This window comes from Cynocephalus volans, chromosome 2, assembly GCF_027409185.1.
Source record: "Cynocephalus volans isolate mCynVol1 chromosome 2, mCynVol1.pri, whole genome shotgun sequence".
Lineage (NCBI taxonomy): Eukaryota > Metazoa > Chordata > Mammalia > Dermoptera > Cynocephalidae > Cynocephalus > Cynocephalus volans.
The window spans coordinates 8,544,326-8,567,796 of record NC_084461.1 but is presented as its reverse complement, the minus strand read 5'-3'; the positions used below and the strand labels follow the sequence as shown (position 1 = coordinate 8,567,796).

The 23,471-nt window shown below is 41.7% G+C and overlaps 1 protein-coding gene across 2 annotated transcripts in view; it reads left to right on the top strand.

Annotated features, from left to right (window-relative positions):
* The window catches only part of SEMA5A (semaphorin 5A), a 484,391-nt gene that overhangs the window by 326,052 nt on the left and 134,868 nt on the right, over nucleotides 1-23,471 (top strand). For both annotated transcript variants that reach the window (XM_063085994.1, XM_063085995.1), the window contains exons 9-10: nucleotides 11,562-11,847; nucleotides 18,738-18,873. In XM_063085994.1, coding sequence (XP_062942064.1) covers nucleotides 11,562-11,847; nucleotides 18,738-18,873 — 422 coding nt within the window. The remainder of the gene's footprint in view (nucleotides 1-11,561; nucleotides 11,848-18,737; nucleotides 18,874-23,471) is intronic.

Below are 23,471 nucleotides of genomic sequence, written 5' to 3'. Positions count from 1 at the left end.
AACCTGCACTCCCATGTTTATGGCACATCTATTTGCAATAGCCAAGAGTTGGAACCAACTGAAATGTCCATCGTTGGGTGTCTGGATAAGGAAAATGTGCTATACATACACAATGGAATACTGCTCTGCCATAAAAAAGAATGAACTTCTGCCATTCACAGCAACGTGGATGAACGTAGAGAAAATTATGTGACGTGAAATAAGCCAGGCACAGAAAAAGAAATACTGCAGGTCCTCACTCATAAGTGGGAGCTAAAAAATAAACAAATACATTAAGAAAAGAAAGAAAGAAAGATACAGCAATAACAATAATACATTGAGCTTTCAAAAGGAGAGAACAGAACTGAGGGTACCAACTTCACAGAGTTGGGAAAGGGGGAGGGGGAGGGGAGGAATTGGTAAAGGGCCACGAAAACGATTACATTGTATTATGCTGAATATACTAATTATTTTCATTTGAGTAGCACGTATTGCACACAAGTATTGACATTCAACTCTGTACCCCACAGATTTGTGCAGTCAACTATGTTTCAATTAAAAAAAAAAAAAAGAAAAACCAAAGCACTGTCTGCTGTCCTCGCGCTCCCTCCCTGTCTTCATCTCCTCCTGTCTACCCCCTGTTCCTTCTGCTTCAGCCTCTATGATGCTGCACAACGGCACTGGCTCTTCCCTCTCCTTCATGGGTTAGCACACATTATCTATAAAGGGTCGTAGAGTAAATATATTAGGCTTTGCAATCCGTTTGGTCTCAGTTGCCACTTTTCGATTCTGCCATCATTGTGTGAAAGCAGCCGTAGTCATTGAATAAATAAATGAATGGCAGTGGCTGTGTGCTAATAAAACTTTATTTATAAAACAGGCATCAGGTAGGATTTGGCCCCTGCGCTGGAGTTTACTGGCCCCTTTGCTATCTGGAAAGTTCTCCCACCTGATAATCTACCTGGCCAACTGTCTCAGCTCCTTTGAGTCTTTGCTCAAATGTCACCTTCTCAATGGGACTTCACCCTTACCACTTTACTTAAAATCACACCCCCTCCTACCTAGCCACTTGATCCTCCTTACCGTACTTAATCTTTATCCTCAGCCATTATGATCTTTTGGCACGTTGTCTCCCTTGTCCACTAGAATGAATGTTCCAATGACCAGGGATTATGTATTTTGTTCGCTGATGTATCCGACATGCCCACAACAGTTCTGGGCATATATGAGGTACTTCAAAAAAATTCATGGAATAATTAGTATTCTCTTTCAATTCTATTTTTCCAGGAACTTTTTGCATTATCCTTTTAATAACCACTCAATAAATATTTTTTTAAATAAATGAATTAATGGGTGCTGTGGTATGACTGTATCCTCCCAAAATTCATAGGTTAAACCCTAATCCTCATTGTGATGGTATTTCTCATGAATGGGATTCGTGCCCTTATAAAAGAGTCTGCAGGGAGCCTTCTCACCCCTTCCCCCTGTGAGGACACAGTGAGAAGACGCAGTGTCTGAACCAGGAAACAGATACTCACTATGCACTTTACCTATACCTTGGTCATGAACTTCCCAGCCTCCAAAACTGTGAGAAATAAATGTCTGTTTTTGTAAGCCACCCCGCTTCTGGTATTTTTGTTATAGCTGCCCAAAGGGACCAAGACAATGGCTGAATAGTTTTCCTTTCTGTCTCCCCCAGTAGATTAGGAGTTCCTCCAGGGCAGAGATGATGTAGCAGCTGCCTTTTTGTGCTCAGCATCTTTCTCAGTTCCTGAAACATAGTGAAGCTCATCAATATTTATTGAATGAGTAAGAGATAAGCTCATTTCTTAAATAGCAGAAATATGAATGACGATGTTAAACAAGGGAAAATACCCTATTAGTTGTAATCCAGCATTAAAAAAGAAACACAACACAAAACACAGATTTGGATGTTTGAAACTGACTCAAGTGCCAACATTTGAGAAATCTTTCTTGTGAACCCCCATCTCATCGGGACCCCCAATTTCAGCCATCATTTATTCAGCCAATTATCAAAGGCAATGAGATTGATTGGAGAGCATTCTGGAGGAATCTGGAGCATTAAGTTATGTGATTGGTAATGAATATGTTTCAAATCAGATTTTTCTCCTGTGTGCCAAAATAACTCTTAAAAGAAATTTATGTGTTTAGAGGAATACCTTAACAGCTTCAATTTATTGGAATATTAATCGTTAATAACCCTTATTAAATGATTACTGTAAGGCAGGGTAATAAATGTTTTACGGTCGATGCTTAAAATAGAGAAGCAGTAAAACTTGCCTTCAACTTGCCTTCATAAAACTGGCAGTCAAATTGAGGAAACAATAAACTCATGAAAAGGAAAAAAAATGATGTTTGCAAATTAATATTTTGCAAATTGGGTTTGTGATCTCCAAGGAAACTATGTGCTTGTATATAGAGAAAAACTTCATTAGGAACTTAGAAAAACCAACTCTTAAATGAGCCTCAGTGCCTCAGCATGGACATCTCCATGGACATAATATTATCACACAGGGACCGTCTGTTTTCCTTCTCTGGAGGAAGCATTTACCTATCCTACTGGGCTGTGCCCGTGAACTCTGTAGCTTCCTCCATTCTCTGAGATTCCAGCCTTGACTCCATATGGAGGTTAACGCACTAGAAATCCACAAACATCTCATTTTAACACTCTTTTATGAGCTGTTATGATTCCAGTTAAGAAAACTCTTTTGGGAACAATCTTTAATTCTCCAGGTTTGAGATATATTGATAGTGTTACCCAAGCATTACATAGACTCTTTAAGGTCTTTAAAATGCAATTATTAACTTTCCAATGATTAAAGGTAATGTACTTGGAGGAAGAAAATCCCCTCTCCGATTAACTCAAGGAGAATCATTTCTGCTTATTGTGAAGAGAGGCGCTTTGTGGAGTTCAGCTCCTCTCCCTGGGAGCAGATGCTGGGTTCTGTCCTGGGGCAGTGAGAGCCCATTTGGCAGAGTCTACACAGCACAATGGCCCAAAGATGTGAGTCGTGTGTACTAGGTGCTCCCTGGACTGACACCATTTGCTACTTGTGGAAATTCACAAATGGAAGCAGAGGTCAGAGAACAAGCAAAACAAAGACAGGTGGGGATTGAGAATGAAATATAAGTTAGCAAAATGAAAGTATTTACCAAGGAAAAGAAGAAGCTCTGTAAAGCCAGAAGAAAAATCAAGATTACATAGTCAGCAGCAGCCTGATTTTGTATTTTACCAAATAAACACCTGGGGAGATGCTTAGAAAGGTGTCATTGTAAACAATGGTTCTCTTCAGTATTTCAAGTGTAGGGCTAGAGCTTGGTAATCTAACTCATGATGAGATATGGACTTAATGCATGATAAGCAAGGTCGTTTGACGTGTGATGCGGCACAATGAGCTGTGCTTTTCTAATTATGACGCCTGGTCAAGCCTCTCAGAAGGCAGTGGTCACATTGTCTGTGCTGTGTGGGACAGATGTATTTTGGAACTGTTCTGTAGACCTAATCTGATTATCTTCATAGAGTCCAAAATTATTCTAAATAAACAGCCTCCCTGCATCATCTGCCTGTCTCTGCACCACCAGGTTCAAGGAAGAGTCACGATGCCATTTATAATAGGCAGGTGGGTGGGGGACTCCACATGCACGTCATCTGTGGTCCTCCACATGCCTTCCTAGGGAGACTGCATGGACCCTGCAGTCAAGATGAGCACCCTGGGACTCAGATGGAATCGCCACCTGAGTGAGAGCCACACTTGATGCGTACCTGAACTAGGATTTGGAAGCAGATCCCACCCCAGAGCTTGCATCCTGCCCCTTCATGTGCTCCTGGCCTCCCCTTTGTTTAGCCAGCATTTTAGGCCACACCGTCATAATTGGTCTCCACCTCTCTCCTGATGTCCACCATTTTATGCACAGCTGCCATGGAAAAGGATTATGGGGACATTGGAAAAGATCGAGAGTCTTTTATTGATTGTTAAAGACTTGCTGAAGGATGTAATAAACTGGGATTATTCAACACAGAATAGCCTGTGGGGCAATTTAACACAATGCTTAATGGTAACAAAAGTCTGGTGAGTGACACGAAGGAATCAGTGTCTATGGTGCTTTTAGAAAACAGTGTTATTTTCTGTCCCGTTCATTGAGCACTGAGTTGGGGAGCCACAGAATCCCAGTCTTGTGATGAAGTTCTGTACTTACCAATAAGTCATTTATAACCTTTGGATTTTATTTTGCATATTTCAAAAGAGAATGGATGAATGAGCCCTTCTATTTTCTACCAAGATATTATGGGGGTAAAGGAACTAACTATATATACTGAACCACAGGGAGATCTGCATTAAAAAAATCCACACAAAGACAGTATGCCTCACTATCAAAGAATATTGTACATTATGCAGACATTTACTAGTACTGATATAAACAATTGGGAAAATGCTTCAATGTTTATTGTCTAGAGGTCATAGCAGTGATAGTCTTGGGTCCCTCCTGGTGTCCTGGCCTCATTATTAATATTGTTTCGCTTCCCTCTTAAAATTGTTCCAGTTTGGACTATAAATCATTGTCATTCTGTTTATAAGATGCCCCGTTCTATGTGTTTTGGGAAGTTTGTCTCCATATGTTCTATTAAACTTTCTGCTATCCCTTCGCCTCTTGCATTTGCTGCTACAGATTGGGTAGTTGGCTGTCATGTTTTTGTTTTCCTTTTTTTCTGGCCTGCATCAACTCAGGACACAGAGCCTGAGCCATCACACAGGTTTATTTATTCTGTTGTAGCTTGTTGGAAGGAAATTTGATAAAAACAATAATGTTGTAGCTCACTATCTTCTCTTAATTAAATCTTACATGTTTTTCTTTTAGTTTTACAAAATATTTTATAGGCATTAAAATATTTCTTAGGCCTTTGAAATCAAGTGAATATTCCAATTAAAAAACTCATAAGTATTAACTTATGATTTTACAGATTAAATGATTAATTCTCAAAAGAAGAGAATCTGTACATTTAAAATATTATTCGGGAAAAAATAGGGTATATATAAATTTTCTGTTTTAAAAATGTTCATAAGTATTCATGAAATTATTTTTAACTAATTGAAACTAGGAGCGTGTGATTGATAGACTTTCCTAAGGAGTGTGTAAAGGCTGCTGGAGGCTTGGGATGGAGTAAGGACAGATTAGACACTGAAGTCTTTGTCACTTTGAGCTAGAACCCTTAGAAAAATATCCAATTAATGAAGATCCTATGGACATAGAGAGATGGAGAATTCTGGGTGCAAGTTTTGGGCTTGCAGGGTGCAGTACATGTTAATGTAGAGCTAGTAATTCCCATTGAGGGAGAGGTCAGCACATGTCCTTTGATACAAGTTGTTCTTGAATCAGCAAATCCACATACATAGTGCATTTTCAGCAGGTCCTATTCCCCTTGAAGAAGGAAGGAATCAAATTTGCTGGAAGCAAGTTTCTAGCCTACTGGAAGTGTTTTGGTGATAGCTTTCTTTGTGTGAGGGGCTCAGTGACCGAAGCCCAAAGCCTGGAGGCTGCAAGGTTCAGACTTCCTTGCACGTGATCACTGAGGATGTGCGTGGCTTCAACCCCTTCCCCACTGCCCCCACCACGCACACAGGAATCTGGACCACAAGCTTTTTCCAACAACTCTTCATTGTCTCCCCGGTGGCCATTGAAATCTAAACTCCTCAATACGAGCTGCTCTCCCGGTCTATCCTGTTGATTGATCCCTTCTGTTCTGACATTGGCTTTGTTCCATTCCTGGTGACCCTCAGCTTCTTCTTTCAGGCTGTTCTCCCCCAGGGATGCTGTCTCCCCCTGCCCAACCTCACACCTGCCCTTTCCCTGAGCCCCTCCCTTCTGAGTCTGGCTGCCCTGGCCCTCACCAAACTTGTCATCACTGTAATCACTGGTGGTCTGCGTCTTGTTTTTCTCTTCATGCTGCTCTTGGGGTTGAGGGCTGTGTGTCTTGGTTTACCAGGAAATATCCAGTCCCCAGGTCAGCCAGGCAGGAAGAGGTCAGTAAATGCGTGACAGTGGAGGAGTGCTCTGGCTGGCACTCAGGGCTCAGTTTGGTCCCCAACCTCATGTTTTGTCCCAGACTCGCTAAAAGGAGTACAGACCCTTAGGAGATATGCAGAATGTGTAATTCACGAATTAGCTTGCAAAGTAAATACTGACGATCTCTTTACCAATGTGTGTGTTTATATTAATTTATACAAGGGCACTTCAAAAAGTTTATGAAACAACAGAATTAAAACATAATAAAAAATTTTCATGAACTTTTGGAAGACTCCCAGTATAGTGAGAGAGTTATTTTAAATAATTAATGACATATATGTTGATGATTAACAACCAAGTGCCAGGCACTTGACATGCGTTGACTTTGATTCCACCATGATACTGCATATTGGGTACCATTACCCACCCTCGAAACAGAGGAAACAGAGAAAATATGCTGTTGAATAACTTGACTAAGTTTATATAGCCAGTAGGTGGAAGTATTGAGCCATATATACATATACCCCTGTACTGCATGTATGTGATACACACATACATACATACACATGCACAAACATGTGTATCTATCATCTGTCTATCTAGCAATCATCTACCTATCTTTTAGTAGAAATCTCACAGAAAGAATTTTGGTCAACCAATGGCTTTTAACCCACACTTAATTTAATTTAACTTAAATTTATTTGAATTACCCACTTTTAAATACCTAGGTGAAATTAGATTTATTTTGGAAGCCTCGAGAGCACATTTTCACATAGCTATGACAATGGAAACAAGGTATGCAATAAAAGAGAGTCTAAAATCTAGGAATGCTCATGGAAATGGTTTTATTGTGATGGACACCAACAAATTAGGGAACAGAAAACCTCTGGCTCTGTGTCATGTCTAAAGATTGTTTCCATTAACTGATTTTCTTTTTGTGAAATAGGTGCTATTTTAAAAACTCAGCATGGCTGTATTTATGCTTCTCAAATTCTGATCACATTTAAGCTTGATATATGTATGTTGGGTCATTATTATTATTATTAGAAGTTCTATTAAATATAAGTTATTTACAGGGATATCATGAGTAAATTGTGAAATAATACTAATAGCCACCATTTATTGGGATGCTACTATGTCCAGTCCCTTTAATCCTTACAGCCTTGCAGAGTAGGTCTTTAGTGCCCCCAGTTGCCATGCGGGACAATAAAGCAGGTGAGATTTCAATGGTCCAGCCCGGTGCGGAGCCACTGCCTGCCAAGGCTTCATACCCAGCCATTTTCCATCCTTCCTTTGGCAAGGCAGCCTTTAATTGCAAAAGAGTTTGTGATAGATTTTGATTCTAATAAGATTTCTGTAGAGTTGGAAAATTGGAATTCCTTTGGGTCCTTAATGTCCATCTCACTGATTTAGATAAGTATTTTTACATCAAGAACCTGTCAATGATCTGGTCAATCATCAGATTGAACTGTATGAAGAAGGTGCACCCCCATATTGATGCTTTAGTCATTGGAATGGAAGGCTTCATTTGGATGCTCAGCATTTGCTTTTATATTGTCAAAATCTTCTCAAAAGTTTTGGTGCTTTCCTCCTTTTCATCACCTGTGTTTATTTAAATTGGGGAGTCTCTTCTCAGAACTCCCATCTGTGTGATCACTATATGCAAGTAAAGATATAAACAGAAATTCTTATATTGTGAAGGCATAATTCTTATTAACATGACATATTTTGTAGAGCACTCTGTAATTCATAATTCAATGTTTTACGAACATGAGAAAAAACAGCTTCTCCATGCATGTATTTATATATAAGTTGACTTATACTCATGCCTGTTTTTATTCCACATCAGTTAGCAGCATGCCTTCTGTTTGTTCATAGCTCTCTCTCATAATAATAGTGTATAAAGGGTCCCTCAGATCTCTCTTTCATGCAGTCACATCCAGTGTAGATGAGAAGGCAGTGCTGAGTCATGACTTGTTCAGTTCACTCAGGAGTGACAGATACTAGTTTGTAGTGAATTATATTTTAGCAAGAGACAGAACTTAAGTAATGGAAGGAAAACAACATGCATCTTATTATTCTGCTTGGTGAGAGTCATATGTCCCCTGCTTCCAGATTTGTATCAATAAATGTGAGAGATATTTGACTGTTTAACAACTATTTTTACTTTTTTACTGTCTTTGGAAAAGGAACAGGATGCTGGCTGAATTTCAAGAGGCTCTGATTTCCTAGAAATGGAGCTTCCTGATTTAACAGCAGGCCACACAGTCAGGGAACTGTCATCACTCTGAAGGGTCCCTGGGGGGCAGCAGGGTGTGCTTCCAAATGCCATTCAGCTCCCTGACCAATGTGACCTGTAATATGGGGTGCATTCGAGAATGACATATACTATACACTGAACTTCAGCAAGTTCTTTTCATTTTCTCAAACAGGAGATAAATGTGTTTGAGCATTTCTGTCATAAAATTGGTTCAGGGTGGTTTGGAGAGACGGCAGAGGCTCCCTGTGGGAAAAGGAAGCTGTGGCCCAATCTGCTTACTATTACATGGTATTCCCCTTGTCTAGGGAACCTGAATGGGAGACGAATCAGTGGAGTGGACAGCAGACATGGAATAGAGCCCCTGACTGTCACTCATCCGCACCCTGAGGCTCTGGTGGGCTCCATTTGATATAACGTCTCTAGAGTTGGGCCAAACTCTTCCCAACCATGTTCTCATTTACTCTTATCCTTCCAACTCACGCTGTTCCTTCTTTCCGTATCCCTCTTGATGTCTTTGATAGTTATGGGTTAAAGCTTCCTCTGGTCATTTATCATTTCCGCTAGGAGGTTCTAAAATCCTCCTTAGCTTGCTCCTGAGTAAACCCGCTTACCCCTCTCAGTGAAATGTGATGACTCTGCCTAAGAGCTCACCGTTTTGGTTTCTAAAGCACTGTTCAGAAATCCAAATCATATTCTTGGATCTTGTTAGCATATTGATTGTTTTCCTGCAGACCATTGTTTTTTGAGTGTAGTGCAATGGTAAGTGGAGAGGCTCTGAGATCAGACTGTCTGGATTCAGGACCTCCTCCACCCCAATGCTAGTTGTGTGAACTTGGACGAATTATTAAGCCTCTGAGCTTTAGCGTCCTCATCTATGAAATAGAAAGAAGAGCACAGCACCTACCTTTATGGTTCTTGTGAGTTTAATGAGCATGGAATGTAAAGCCTGCAGCACAGAGCCTGGCACATGAGACTTAGCACTCTGCAGATATTATCTGTGTTTTTGTTAGACCCAGCCTCAGGCTGGAAGAAACCATGGCAGATCTTCTTCCCTTTGTAGCTGCTTGCTTTCCTGACCAAGACTTGCTGAGATACCAGAGATACTTACTACGTGGTTCTCATGCTATTTGTCCCCAAGGTAGTAGCAGAAGTGGGCAGCTGTGAGTGTGTTTGGTAAATCTTGGTGGACTCTGCCTCATACACATGGACATGTGCCTATAACCTTAGCCACAGGCTAGACATTCTCTGTCCCCATGCACCTCTCTCCTGGTTTTCTGCATCTTAGATGGGCTTTGTTGTTGCTGTCATTGTTGAATGATGGTTTTTTGCTTGCTTACTTTTTTCAGTATAATGCTTAAACTATAATCTGGTTTTTATGAGTCTGGGTATAGAACCTATTCTGAAATGATTTAGCCTTTTCTTTAGAATTAGAAATATAGGTGAATATTTTCTCTACACACCAAATATAGTTTTGTAATTGCCCTATGTCTTTGCTTTAGAAGTCTGCTTTAGCAAGTTATCCTCTTTTGGAGACTCATAGTAAACACAGATTCAAAAATCTCCAGAACATTTTCCTTATGTTTCAAAAACACAAGTTACAGATATATAACCTGCTGTTATATGACCATCTCTCCAGGATATTAAAGCATTCTATAACAGTAAACTTATCTAACTTCCATCTTGTATATTTTAATGCAATTCAGGTTTTTTTTTAAATACCCTTTCAGATTAAAGCAGCAGTGATCTAAGAATATGTTTGACAGTTTATAAATTAGAATTGGTTCTTGTTGAAATCTCTCTGTATTACTTGATGTGCTTAAATGACTTAACAATATAATAGACTGAAGGGGAAAACACAATACATAAGCCATTTAGAATATTTGTTGTATTTTTAAAATGTAAAGGTGACTTAAATCGAAACAATTTGTGTTGTTATTAAATATATGTATTGATGGAAAATTGGCAACAGTCTTTCCGGACAGAGTAGCAGAGTAGACAGTGCCAATTCTGTGTCAATATCTGAAGTCAATGGCTATATTTCAGATCTTAGGTGAGCCTGTGGTATGTTTTATTCTTAACGTCAATGGCTCATCTTGCAGCCAAACGAATTTTAAGTTGTCCTGGCAATAACATGTTTATTGGTGCAATCCAATTGGATCTGGTAAAGTAAAAGGCCAATTGAATTGCTCCGACAAACTAATTGTCCCTGAAAATGTGTCCTTGTGGATATAGCTGTTGTCTGTGTCTTTCCATTAATTTTGAACACCAGAGGTTATTGCCATAATTATCCTAATTGCACCATAAAATGCAGATGCTTACTGATTAAATGGAAAGCTCTTAGAAATAGAGAAAAGAGTAAGAATCAAACTTGGTCATTAGAGTTTTTAAAAATAAATATTAGAGCATATCTGTGTCTCATAGGGTATTATCTATCATCAGTGGATTCAAACAGGAAGTCAAGAAGATAATTTAAATGCTATATGTGAAATTCAGTTGATAATCTTTATTTCCTAAATTCCCAATGAGCTTGATGATTAAGCTTTGTCATAATTTTGTCATTTCTCAATCCCTACGTTTAAGCTAATTATGAGACCAGAAAGTGGCAAGGCAATAGCTCCATCTTAGGACCCTTCCTCCTCAAATGGATTTCCTATCGACAGAAATAAGAAGATAAAGATTGATTCTCACGATTACATGGTCACCATAGTAACAGGAATTGCTAAAGCTAATTCTAGGCATAAACCTTACAGTTGCAGTTTTTGTTTCAGATTTTACCAGTAAAGAACATTTTTAAAGTCCTTAGTAAAAGCTCAAAAATTATGTCAAAGTTGTCATACATATTTATATAAGTCAGAGAATTTTGTTGTCTTATACACAAAGAAACATGACAGAAGACTTCGTATTCTAAATCACATTTCATCTTTTTAACCTTATTTTCTCCCTGTCTTTCCGAAGGTTATGTGAGAATTTGCAAGTAAAGTAATATGTATTCCTCTAAAATGCACCGCTGCAGGTTTTTGATGGTATTAATGTCTTATTAACGTGAACGCTGATTTAACTAAGGATACTTAAGTGTGGAATCATGCCGGCAGTTTTCCATCATTGAGAACTTCTGGGTGACACTGACTTCCCCAATAGCTTAATCACTAAACTGCTTTCAAGGCCTCCCATTTATACTGAAAGAAATAGGTGCTCTCTAAACAAAACTGTGTCTCCTTGGAAGAGATACTGAGCAGGCAAAGCAAACAAGGAATAGCACCTGGATGCTGAGATTTTTCTCCTCTCTTATTGCTTCCAGAACCAAACTTCGTGTCATCTTATGACATTGGGAATTTCACCTACTTCTTTTTCCGAGAAAATGCCGTGGAGCACGACTGTGGGAAAACTGTGTTCTCAAGAGCAGCCAGGGTCTGCAAGAATGACATTGGGGGGCGGTTCCTTCTGGAGGACACCTGGACCACGTTCATGAAGGCGCGTCTGAACTGCTCCCGCCCTGGGGAGGTCCCCTTCTACTACAACGAGCTGCAGAGCACTTTCTTCCTGCCAGAGCTGGATCTGGTCTATGGCATCTTCACCACCAATGTGTACGTAGCTTGAAATAGTTTCTTTTCCTTCTCTTCTACTCATTCTGAATGAGTCTTTTGTTCTTTGACCTTTGAGGTTTTAAAGTTGCTTTGAAGGAACTCTTTCTTATTTTTCTGGGCTAACAGCCAAAAAAAATAAATAAAAAGACTTTTTTGTATGAATTAAATGTTAGACGAAAATATGTGATTTGGTAATATGTGAGACTGGTGTTAGGAAAATAAAACTAATCAAAAAAGTTTTATCTGTCTTTAGGTAATAGTAATATCAAATTATTCCATTGTGAATTTCTCTTTCTTGATTTTCCAATGTGTTCTGTGCACTTTCTGAAATTCCAGCACACTTTAGAAGATTTTCTTTTCTTTTCCTTTTTTTTTTTTCAATATGCAAGTCATGCATTTGTGCATAATGAAAGCACTGTTATTTGGAAAGTCTGATCTTCAAGACTGATCTTGCCTCAACCCCTTCTTGTAGATGAAATGCTCATTCTCACTTTGCCATAGCTGCATTTTAAACCATTGTTTTAGAACACATTTTGTAAATGGCAACTATATTTTAAAAATATTATTGAAAAAATTATAGTAATTTTTTCTTTTAGTGGGATACGCCTAACTTCAGCAGGGATAATATTTGAACTCGGTAAACCATACGAAGTTTCCTGATCTTACATTCACTCAGTCTGGCAAAGTACTGTATAAGCCCACAGTTCTTTTGCATCCTTAGCTGGTGTGCTGTGATAAGACTCGGCAAGAGCACAACCCACCCCCAGGAACTAAAGAACACATTGAGCCCGTGAGCTCCACTTTCTTCCACGTTGCCAGTGCTAGTGATGATTCCATGCTATGGCTTCTGCTTTGGATCACCTTTGAAATCTCTAATCTGGTGACCTAACACTGTGGACACAAGCCAGTTATTTGTATCCAAATTAAACGATCTTAATCTGGATGGGTTCAAAGTGCTGATAAATGGGTAGGGCGACCAACGGTCCTGGTTTTCCTGGATTATCTCAGTTTCAGCATTGACATCAGCCTTGCATCCTGGGAGACATCCTACTCCTGGATGAACAGGGACAGTTGGTCACCCTGTGATGTCTGCTCTGTGTATTTTTCATTTACTTTTTTATCTCTTGGGCATCCAAAGCCTACCCAGGAATTGTGTTTCTAGAGAGTCCCTTCACCTGCCCTTGACCTCCTTGCTAACCTTTCCTTCCTGCTCTTTCTACGGCTGAACTTAATTGTTAATGCTCACTTGATAACAACATTTACCCAATCAAGTCTTCTTTCTGACAGGAAGGTAGAAAAATAAGACTACTATTGATGGCTGCACCCCACCCTCACTTCATCATGACATCTTTAGTATTGTAAATCTGCTCTTCAACATTAGAGGTTATTTTTCCTCCTTGATTATTATTTTTTTCTTTTTAAAATCCATTTATGGTTTCTGAAGTTGATTTGCTTTCCAAAACCTTGTTTAAGAAGTACTGTGGTCTGCACAAGACAAACGCTCAGTCACTTGGTTGACATCAATTTTACACACAGGGGAGCTTGCCTTACTCAGCTGTTTATTCCCCTGGCTCTGGGAAAAATGAAAACAAAACACAAAAACAAAGCTACAAAGTGCCACCAATGTCAAAAGTTATCTAATTGTCATATCTGAGCCATTCCAAAATGGTGAATTGTCAATTTAGATAGTCACAAAAACAAGTGTCTGACTGTATTAGTCCATTTCCGTTGCTTATAACAAAATTACCTGGAACTAGGTGATTTGTAAAGACAGTGAAATTTATTGCTTACAGTTTCTGAGGCTGGGAGGTCCAAAGTCCATCTGGTGGTGGTGACAGTGACCCAGGGGTCTCACATTGCAAGATGGTGGAAGCAGAGAGAGCAGACAAAGAAAGAGAAGAACAGACTCTTCTCTTCTTTTAAAACCCTCAGAACCACGCCCCTGACCACCATTTTTAATCCATTCACTACTGCATGGTCCTACAATCCAATCACCTCTTCAAGGCTCCACCTTTCATTTACCATAATAGGATTTCCCACCCTCTTAACAGTCACAGTGGGGGCTAAGTTTCTAATACATAAAACTTGGGGGACACAATTCAAGTTTCAGGGAATTTTGGGGGAACATAATTCAATCCACTACATTCCACCCCTGTCTCCACAAAACTATGTCTTTTCACATGCAAATACATTTATTTCATCCCCAGAGTCTTAACTTGTTTCAGCTCAAAACTCCAAAGTTCAAAGAACCATCTGTGAAATCAATACAAGTTATCTGCTTCCTAGATACAATAGTGGGAAATACATAGGGTACATATTCCCATTCCAAAAGGAAGAAATAGCCCAAAAGAAAGGTGTAACAGGTCCCAAACAAGTCCAAAACCCAGCAGGGTAGATATTAAATCTCAAAGGTGGCAAATCATGTACTTGACTCCATGTTCGACCTCCTTTGCACTCTAGTATAGGAGTTGGGTCCCCAAGTCCTTGGGCAGCTCTGCTCCAATGGCTTTTCTGGTCTCAGATGATGCTTTAGCTCTCACAGGCTGGAATTGCATGCTGATAGCTCCACAGATCTGGGGTCTCCATGATGGCCCCACCCGGCATGGTGCTGATGGGGTTTCTCTGCTGCAACTCTGACCCCACATTTCCACTTGGCATTGCTCCAGTGAAGGTTGTCTGTGGTGACTCCACCCCTGAGGCAGATCTCTTCCTGGGCCCCCAGGCTTTTCCATATGTCCTCTGAAATCAGAGTGGAGGCTCCCAAGCCTCCACAGCTCTAGCATTCTGCAAGCCTGCAGACCTAATACCACATGGATGCTCCTAACACTTCCAGCTAATGTTTTCCAAAGCTGCATGTCTAGTCACACCTGGGGCCAATTTAGCCACAGCTGGAGCAGCCAAAGCAGCTGGGGTGCTGGTGCTGGAAGCAGCTTTTTGAGGTGGCCTCGGGCAGCAAGACCATGGAGGGTGCCTCAGGCATGTTCTCCAAGACCATTTTTGTCTCCCTGGGCCCTTGGGCTTGAAATTGAAGGGTTGGCTCCAGAGGCTTCTGCAATGCCTTCAGGGACTTTTTCTCCTTCTCTTGATATCCCTTTCCTTTGTACTAATCTTAGTACCATTGAATTTTTCTTCTGGAAGTGCTCTCTGCTTCTCTACCACATGGCCAGGCTATAAAATTTTCAAATCTTTACACTCTGATTTCCTTTTAAATTCTGGCTTTATGTTGTGCCTTTGCCACTGTAACTCACTGTAGGCTGTTACAAGTAGCCATGCAGCTTCCTTAATGCTTTGCTGCTTAGAAATTTCTTAGGCCAAATGCTGTGGTTCACAACTCCTGAGTTCCAACTTCCACAAAGTCCTAGGGCATGGACACAACGCAGCCAAGTTCCTTGCCAGTTCACAGCAAGGGTGATCTTTGTCCCAGTTTCCAATAAACTCCTTCTGATTTCTGAGACCTCCCTAGAATAGTCTTTACAGTCCATATTTCTATCAGCATTCTGCTCGCCACCACATAACCAGTCTCTAAGGCATTCCAAACTTTCCTTCATCTTTTTGTCTTCTTCTGACTCCTCCAAACTCCTCCAACCTTTGCCTAACACACAGTTCCAAATCTGCTTCCACATTTTCAAATATTTGTTATAAGCAACACTCAACTTCTCTGGTACCAATTTTCTGTATTAGTCCTTTTGTGTTGCTGTAACAGAATACCTGAGACTGGGTAATTTATGAAGAAAAATTACAATTATTGATTACAGTTTCTGAGGCTGAGAAGTCCAAAGTCCAGGTGCTGGTGGTGACAGTGAATCAGAAGTCTCACATTGCAAGATGGTGGAAGCAGAGAGAGAGGGAAAGACAGACTCTCCTCTTCTTTTAAAGTCCTCAGAACCATGCCCCTGACCACCATTTTTAATCCATTCACTACTGCAAGGTCTTACAGTCCAATCACCTCTTCAAGACTTCACCTTTCAGTTACCATAATAGGATTTCCCACCGTCTTAGCAGTCACAGTGGGGGCTAAGTTTCTAATACATAAAACTGAGGGGACACAATTCAAGTTTCGGGGAGTTTGGGGGGAACATAATTCGATCCACTACACCGACTATTCCAGACTATTGTTTTTTTACTGTTGCACATACTCACCATGTCAGAAGTCACCCTGCACGTAGCATCTATACTGGCAGACACAGAACGTTTCTCTCCTGGACACTTATTCTCACTGTGTCTTGGGAATGAATTTCTGAGACATGCATCTCTAATCCCACAGTCTGTCCCTCCTCTCCTCCCTCTCATGTCTCAGCCTTGATCTGACCTTCTCAACACATGACCACATTCTTTCGAGGACTTGCTTCACACTGAAAGAAAGTGAATGTTGTCGTAGCCGGTTATGTCCTGTCTCTGAGTTAGGAGACGGTGCAGTAGTGTGGCTAAGCCTTGTGCTCAGGGTCTGGGAATGCCTCTTATGTTTGTCAAGGTTTCTTAGCCCTAGGAGAATGGGGAGAAAGGAAACCATTCTGACCCGTTTTGTCATTAGGACTGTGTGGTTTTCTCAACCACTTGTGCATGAGTTGGGCTGAGGGAAATAGTATGTTACTGAAATGGAGTCTCAGGAGGATTTGGCTATAGTGGTTGCTTGCTATTATAGTTGTATATAGTATGAATAGTGTGCTATGTACAACTATTGTTGTATTTAATATAGACATCATGCTATATAGATAGTATGGTAAAATATGTATAGATATGAATACAGAGTGACGTTGGGGAGGGAATGGGAGCTTAGGTTGCTCGTCAGTCCTAAGGAGATGAAGAGCTAGAAGGAACTTCTTTTCTACCGATGGCTTCAAATAGAAGCAAACTTAAGTCTCCCTATTTTTGGTCTCACCAAGAGGCTCTCTAGCACCTTTCTTTTTTTATCTACCTGGGCTCTAAACAAGTTAAGAAATAAATGGAGCATTAAATTAAGGCACATTATTACCTTGATTACTGATGGAGGCCAGGTTGGAGCGTGTGGCTGTGGGTCTGTTAGCCAGTAGGGCTTATTAATACTGATCCCAGCTTTCAGGGGACTCACTTACATGGTCGTCACTGACAGTCTAGACCTGGGCAGGCCTCACCAGCTCACAGGGATGGAGACCCCAGAGGGGAAGGTGAACATGTACTTTCTGCAGGCAGGCCCATCCAGGAAGAGGGGAGGCATGGGGTGGAGTCACACCTGCCCTTCCTTCCCCATCCCTCCCAGAGCCCGGCAAGTGAAAGGCCGAGGGGGTGGAGATGGAGGTGCTGCACCAACAGTGCTTGGCTCACCAGGGGTCGGGAGGAAGTGTTCCCCCAACAGCAGTGAGGGATGCTGAGACTGGAGCTACTGGGACATCCAGGGGCATTTCCCGGCTGAAACTAGAGCCCAGGCCAGCCCTGGATGGAATCTGTCATGGGTGTCTGGCCATGCTCACTCCAGCATAGTTGTTTTCTTGCTCTTATTAAAGTCCACTCACATGTTCGAAGGCTAATTCTTCCCTGCACTTGTGATTTGACTTCTCATGTTCTTCCTTTTCAAGGAGCAGTAAAAAGAAGAATAAAAGTAGCAAAATGAATGCATTGATAGTTAGTGTCCCACCCCTTTACTCTCTGGCACTGGGGCATTGGCTTCCTGCCGGCCCCTGTCCTTGGTGCTGGACTCCCAGAGGAAACGCCTCTCTGTCCTCACCACCCTGCCTTCCGTGGGGATGCTTCCCGATGCTGTCTGTCTGCTTCACACAGAGCTCTCACGAAGAATTCCGATCCTGGTCTTTGGAGCCAGATTGCTTGGGTTCAAGTCCAGCCCCATTATGTAGTAGCGGGGGGACTTCGGGCAAGTGTCTTATTTTCCTTATCTGAAATTTCCCTTACCCTTTGAAGATTACACGAATTGGAATTAGTAGAGCCTTTAGAATAGTGGCTAGCACCTATTCAGTGTCTGTAAAATAAAACAAATAGAAGGTAGGTATTTCAGTTTTGAAGTTTCTGTGATTTTTCCTTTGATGCAAGAAAAACAACTGATTTGGAGTGGACATAATATTGCCTCAGAGAGTTAATACAGAAAATATTTATAAGCTTTCTCCTTTTATCCCCATTTTCCCTTTGAGAACAGGAGCTGACCTCAAAATGCAAATTTATTTAACCAAAATATTCTGCTGTTTTTGTGCTTAGTGAAAGGGCGCTGACCTTCTGAGGGCTCTTGTTCACAGCTTTCTCTGCAGAGCTTGAATTCTAAATTAAAACTTCAAGATTTCGTATGTCAGTGCTATGTCTAATTTTTCTCCCTGACCCTTTGAATTTAAAATCCTTTTTAAATTAAAAAAACAAACAAACAAAAAACATGAAGGGTCTGACAGGTACTTTTTACAAAATACTTTGAGTTGATTATTTTTTAAAGGAAGACAAAAACAGATATCTAGGGATTTTAAAAAGAGAAGAAGCTGGTCCCTCTGTCAGCTAAGGTGACCAGATAAATGGGCTGGGAAAAGAGCTGCAGAAAAGTGGTGAGTGGCCCCATTCACAGAGGAGAAAACCTTTTTTTTCCCCCAGAATTTAAAAGTCAAAACAGTGCTCTTCACAATCTCGTGTTGCCCTCTTGGTGGCTGAGGGAATTAATCCCATCTGGCGGGATTACAAGTGTTACAACCGCTAACTGACCTTGTTTCTATATTGAGGAAGAAATGTTCCTCTACATAGAAATCACAGGGAAATCCCATTCCCTGCTCCAGCTTTGTCCCCTGGCATGTTTGAGAGACTGGGCTCCCAGGGTCTGTAACAGCTGCTCCCACGTCCCAGCTGCTGCCTGCTGTGTCACTGGGAGGTCAGCCGTTGCTGTGGGGCTCTCTGACCGCTTGTCCTCTCTCTTCCCCGGTGCCCAGCAACAGCATCGCTGCCTCGGCTGTGTGTGTCTTCAACCTGAGTGCCATCTCGCAGGCCTTCACTGGGCCCTTCAAGTACCAGGAGAACTCGCGCTCCGCCTGGCTGCCTTATCCCAACCCCAACCCCAACTTCCAGGTAAGTTCAGGGGGCACAAAGTGATTCTGGGCATCCTCCCATGACAAAGGCAGAAACCCGGTGTAGACATGCTGGGGCAGTCTGTGGGGTACCCTGGTGGTGCACAGCACAGCTGCCGTCTCCCCTGCCCCTCGTGGATGGTCCCACACTCAGCTTGGCTAATGTCGATAGACCAGGGCCTTTTGTCAACTGTGGCGCCTGGACCAAAAAAGGGTCTTTTGTCAGCTGCGATGCCTGAGACTGGACTGAAAGAGGCCAGCACTCTGCAGTGGGTTAGGAGTCCAGACTTCAATTAGTGCTAATGATGGTGGGCGCCGTGTCCCCCGAATCTCTGATCCCTAATGAATGACGTTCCGATGAACGGGAGCCAGAGCACAGAGCAGTGGAGACGCACAAATAGGATTAGAGCTCTAATTGGCAAGTGTGGCGAGATTTCCTGCTGGGGAGAACAGACGTGGTGGGGACCGCTGGGGGAAAAGTAGAGGAGATGGAGTCCATTCATCTATAAATCGTAAAATTACAGGAGCATGAAGGTACAAGGGGCTTTGTGGGTCATTATTGCCGCCTTCCACTGTTTAGAAGAAGTTGAGACTCAAAGAGGTTAAGTGATTTACTTATATTCGGTCAGTCAGCAGGTGTGTTAGTCTGCTTGGTTTTCTTTGACAAAATACCACAGACTGAGTTGCTTAAAAAAGAGAAATTTCTTTCCTCACATTTCTAGAGACTAGAAGTTCAAGATCAAGATGTAAGCAGGTCATTTTCTGGTGAGGACTCCCTCCCTGGCTCACAGATCGCCACCTTCTCATTGTGTCCTTACATGTTGGAGAGAGAGAACTCTGGTGTCTCTTTGTCTTTCCTAGGGTACCAGTTCCGGTGGGTCAGGGCTCTACCCTTGTGACCTCTTTTAACCTTAATAACTTCCTTAGAGGCCCCATCTCCAAATGCAGCCACACTGGGGGTTAGGGTTTCAACGTGTGAATCTGGCTGGGGCACAAACATTTAGTCCATAGCAGCAGGCTTTCCTTGAGGGCCTCTTACTGTCAACTTTCATGTAATAATCAACATTGTCATCGTGAGTGTAATGTTTAACACCACCAAGTTCCAGACGCTGTGCAAGGTGCTTGCAATGAATCCTCTCGTGTGCAGCCGTGCTGTGATGGGTGATGACCTCTCCACATGCAGAGAAGAAAGCTGAGCCTCAGGACAGATAATGTGACTAAGGCTGCGCAGCTGATTAGAGGCCCAGCTGAGGTCCCAACATTAGTCCTCAGATGCAAAATCTCATTCTATTTTGACTAAAGGACTGTGGGTTACCATCCCTAATCAGTGGTAGGATGGGTCCTGTGTCTAGGACTCCAAATCCCAGTTGATTCATCACCCCAAAGCATGAAACCTTTGGCTTCTGAGGAAACTGAGAGAACGGAAGGGTTTGATTATTTTACACCTTTCTTGGGCTTTGGCAATGGTCATTCAATTGTTAAGTGTTTTGAGAGAGTTTTTGTGTATTTCTTATAGTATTTTACATTTTTAAAAGAGCACGTGATTGAGAATAAGGTGACAGGTTTACATGTCGTCTGCACCATTTACTGCTTTCCTTGGGCAGATTACTTAGCATCTTCTATCTCGTGTTTTCATTAATAAAATGTGGAAGGAGGGACACAAATGTGTGGGAATATTTTAGGAATAAATTTGGATAATATCAATGAATGTGCATTGTTTACTGTATAATGTATTTGATAAAGATGTCTCCTAGGGACCCTTTATTTGGTGTCTTCTGGGCATCACAGGTTGGGTAAATATATACGTTGTCTCATTTTTCTCCCCTTATACAGAGGAGGTAGCACTGAGGCCACGAAGCCCCCTTGGCTGTCCCATCCCCCCCGCCAAAGGTTAAGGAGTCACAAATCTGTGGCCCCCTATGGTCCACTTGCTTAATTCTCAGATGAGAGACGTCTCTCCTGAACTCCCAACACTCTCCCATTATATAGAGGAGAAAATATATCATTCCTTTTAAGAAAGTCCTTTGTAAAATTCTGAAGCTTAAAAAATTAACTATAATTATAGTGTATTTTAATGTATCGATGTTTACATTTCAAAAATCTTCACAATGAACAGAGTGACTTAGTAAACTTTATAATGCCTCACCAGCTCCATGCAGTGGATAACTTTTAGCCCATTCACCTGGATACAATTGTAGCACGAGCAAATCCCTTCATTTCCTAAAGCCAAGAGCGTCTGGTTTTATAATGCCAGCGTCACACTGAGGGGCTTAGTCGCATTTCTGAGATGGAAATAAGTCCATGCAGCATAATGAATAACGCATGCGAAATGTGGCTGCTTTCAGGCAGGAAGTTTGCTTAGCTGAGCCTGTCTTCGAGCAGAATTTAATACTCGTAGGGAACTAAAGTTACAGATTATGGTGATTCTTTGTATGACCCTGGTACAAATATGTGCCTGGTGTTCTATTTTTGTTTACTGTATTTGATGCCACACTGGCATGGGTATCCTGATGGGCATTCCTGAGACCATCCAGATGAGCACAGAGTAGGAATTTAGTTTGAACTAAGGATCCTTCCATCAAACATGTATGAAAAGGCCTTATGTTTGTGATAACAGACAGTGAGAAGTGGTTAGATATATTTTTTTATTCTTGCTTTTCCTGCTGACATTTGGAATTTTATGCAGCACTTGTGTACTAGAAGTAGCTGATTAATTAGAGGAGCAGAAAGGGGATTGAGGTTCAGTAAGAATGGGCTGGGAGGGACAGTACATAATATTTCCAAATTTAATACAAAAATATCAATTGAAAACAATAATGAAGAAACAAAAACTATTATTTTTATCAGTTGCAATCAAGAATCCACCCTAGCTCTTGCTCAGAAAATATGCCTTGTTAAAGGCTGCCATCCCCAAAGTCACCCAAACCTGAGCCTCACTAAGAAAAGCATCAGTCACTAAAGACATCAGCCAGAACCAGTGGCACAGCTGTGGTATAACAGGCTCCAGAATTTTCTCTGCAGTGTTGAATGCCAGCAATCTAAAAGGATGGAGCCCAAATGGAAAACATAGACCCTTGAAAGTGGTTAAGCATCTGAGGAGGCTACTGTTGAAGGACCAAAGGCAGAGATGAGGCCGTATCCACTGGGACCCCTGGGTCCACGAGGCATGTTTGCAGCAAGGTGGGATGGAGCGAGGAAGCAAGTGAAGGGAGGTGCATTACCATCGGGCCTCTCAGCACAGTTGAGATGATCGCGAGCCTGACCACCAAGCGCTGGTGTGCGAGGACAAGGATGGATTTGTTGTCCTTGAAACAAGTAAATTAAAAAAAACTCAAGTATTTACTATTGTTTTAAAAAATAGTGGAATTACTGACCTCATCACCTGAAGAGGTGTTAACATGACAACCACTGTGGGTCCTGGGCAATGGCTGTGCTTTTGTTCTTTTTATTGTTTTCCTCTCGCACAGTGTCCCCAGGGTATCACTCAGTACCTGACACAGTCAGTGCAGGTAACCAGTATATAAGGCCCAGCTAGAGCATTTACAGCCATTAGAGAGCTAGGTGAGTTTCCTACAATCTGATACATATATTCTGTAAATCTGAGTAACTTTCAAAATATTTGAAACAGAATCTTTGGGTGGGATATTCATTAAAGGCTTGCAAAAAGAAACCAAGAAGCAGTAGAGTGCACTTCAAAAACCAGTTCTAGACAATTCAGGCAGATGACCTACATGAGACATGGGATGCTGGAGTAAAGACCAGCAGGGGTGGTGAGCGTTCCTGCCAGGGAGTCCCGGCCCACTGAGAACTTCCTCCCAGCTCTGCACCTCTCTGGGTTTCTTAAGAGCAGTGAGAGGTCCTCATTTTTATATTATGCCTTCTGGTTCTTATGATGCCAGTTTCTTAAAAACACCATGTGTTTGAAAGAAGACCTATGTGCAAACTTCACTGTGCAGGCAGGTAGCTAGCTGCCACCTGTGCCTTGGGTATGCTGTCAATTTCAGGAAGAGTAAACCACCAAACACTCTCCATGCTAGAACTCACTGCATGGACTTCAGACCAAGTCCTGCAGAGCTCGTTTGCATTTTCCGAAACACTTGTTGACAGGCAATGTCCCTGTCCTCCAAGTGTTACTGTTAAATGCCATAATTATATAAGATCTCCAGGCACAGCCTCCTCCCACCCCCTCCCTCAGTAGCAACTGCTTGTGTGCTCACTCATTGATTCCTTCGGTCCCTTATTTATTCACTCATTTCCCTCTGGCCACTGCAGCTCAATGGACCATAGAATTGCTGTCCTGCTACAAGACGAACGCATTTACCATTTACCATTGGTTAAATGGCTTCTCTGTGACAGGCACATTATCTTGTTCTTTGGCATTTGTAAGTACTTGCAGTTAACTTACAAATGCTTTACACTGATGATCTCAGTTGGTCTTACAACAGCCCTGAGAAGTGAGCAGAGTAGGTATTTTTTTAGCCATTCTACAGGTAAAAAGACAGAGGCTAAGAAGCGAGGCTTTACCTGACAGTACGTGATTCGTGCGTTATGATTCACCTGAGACCATGTGGCTGGAGACTTGGGGAGCCAAAGTAGCAC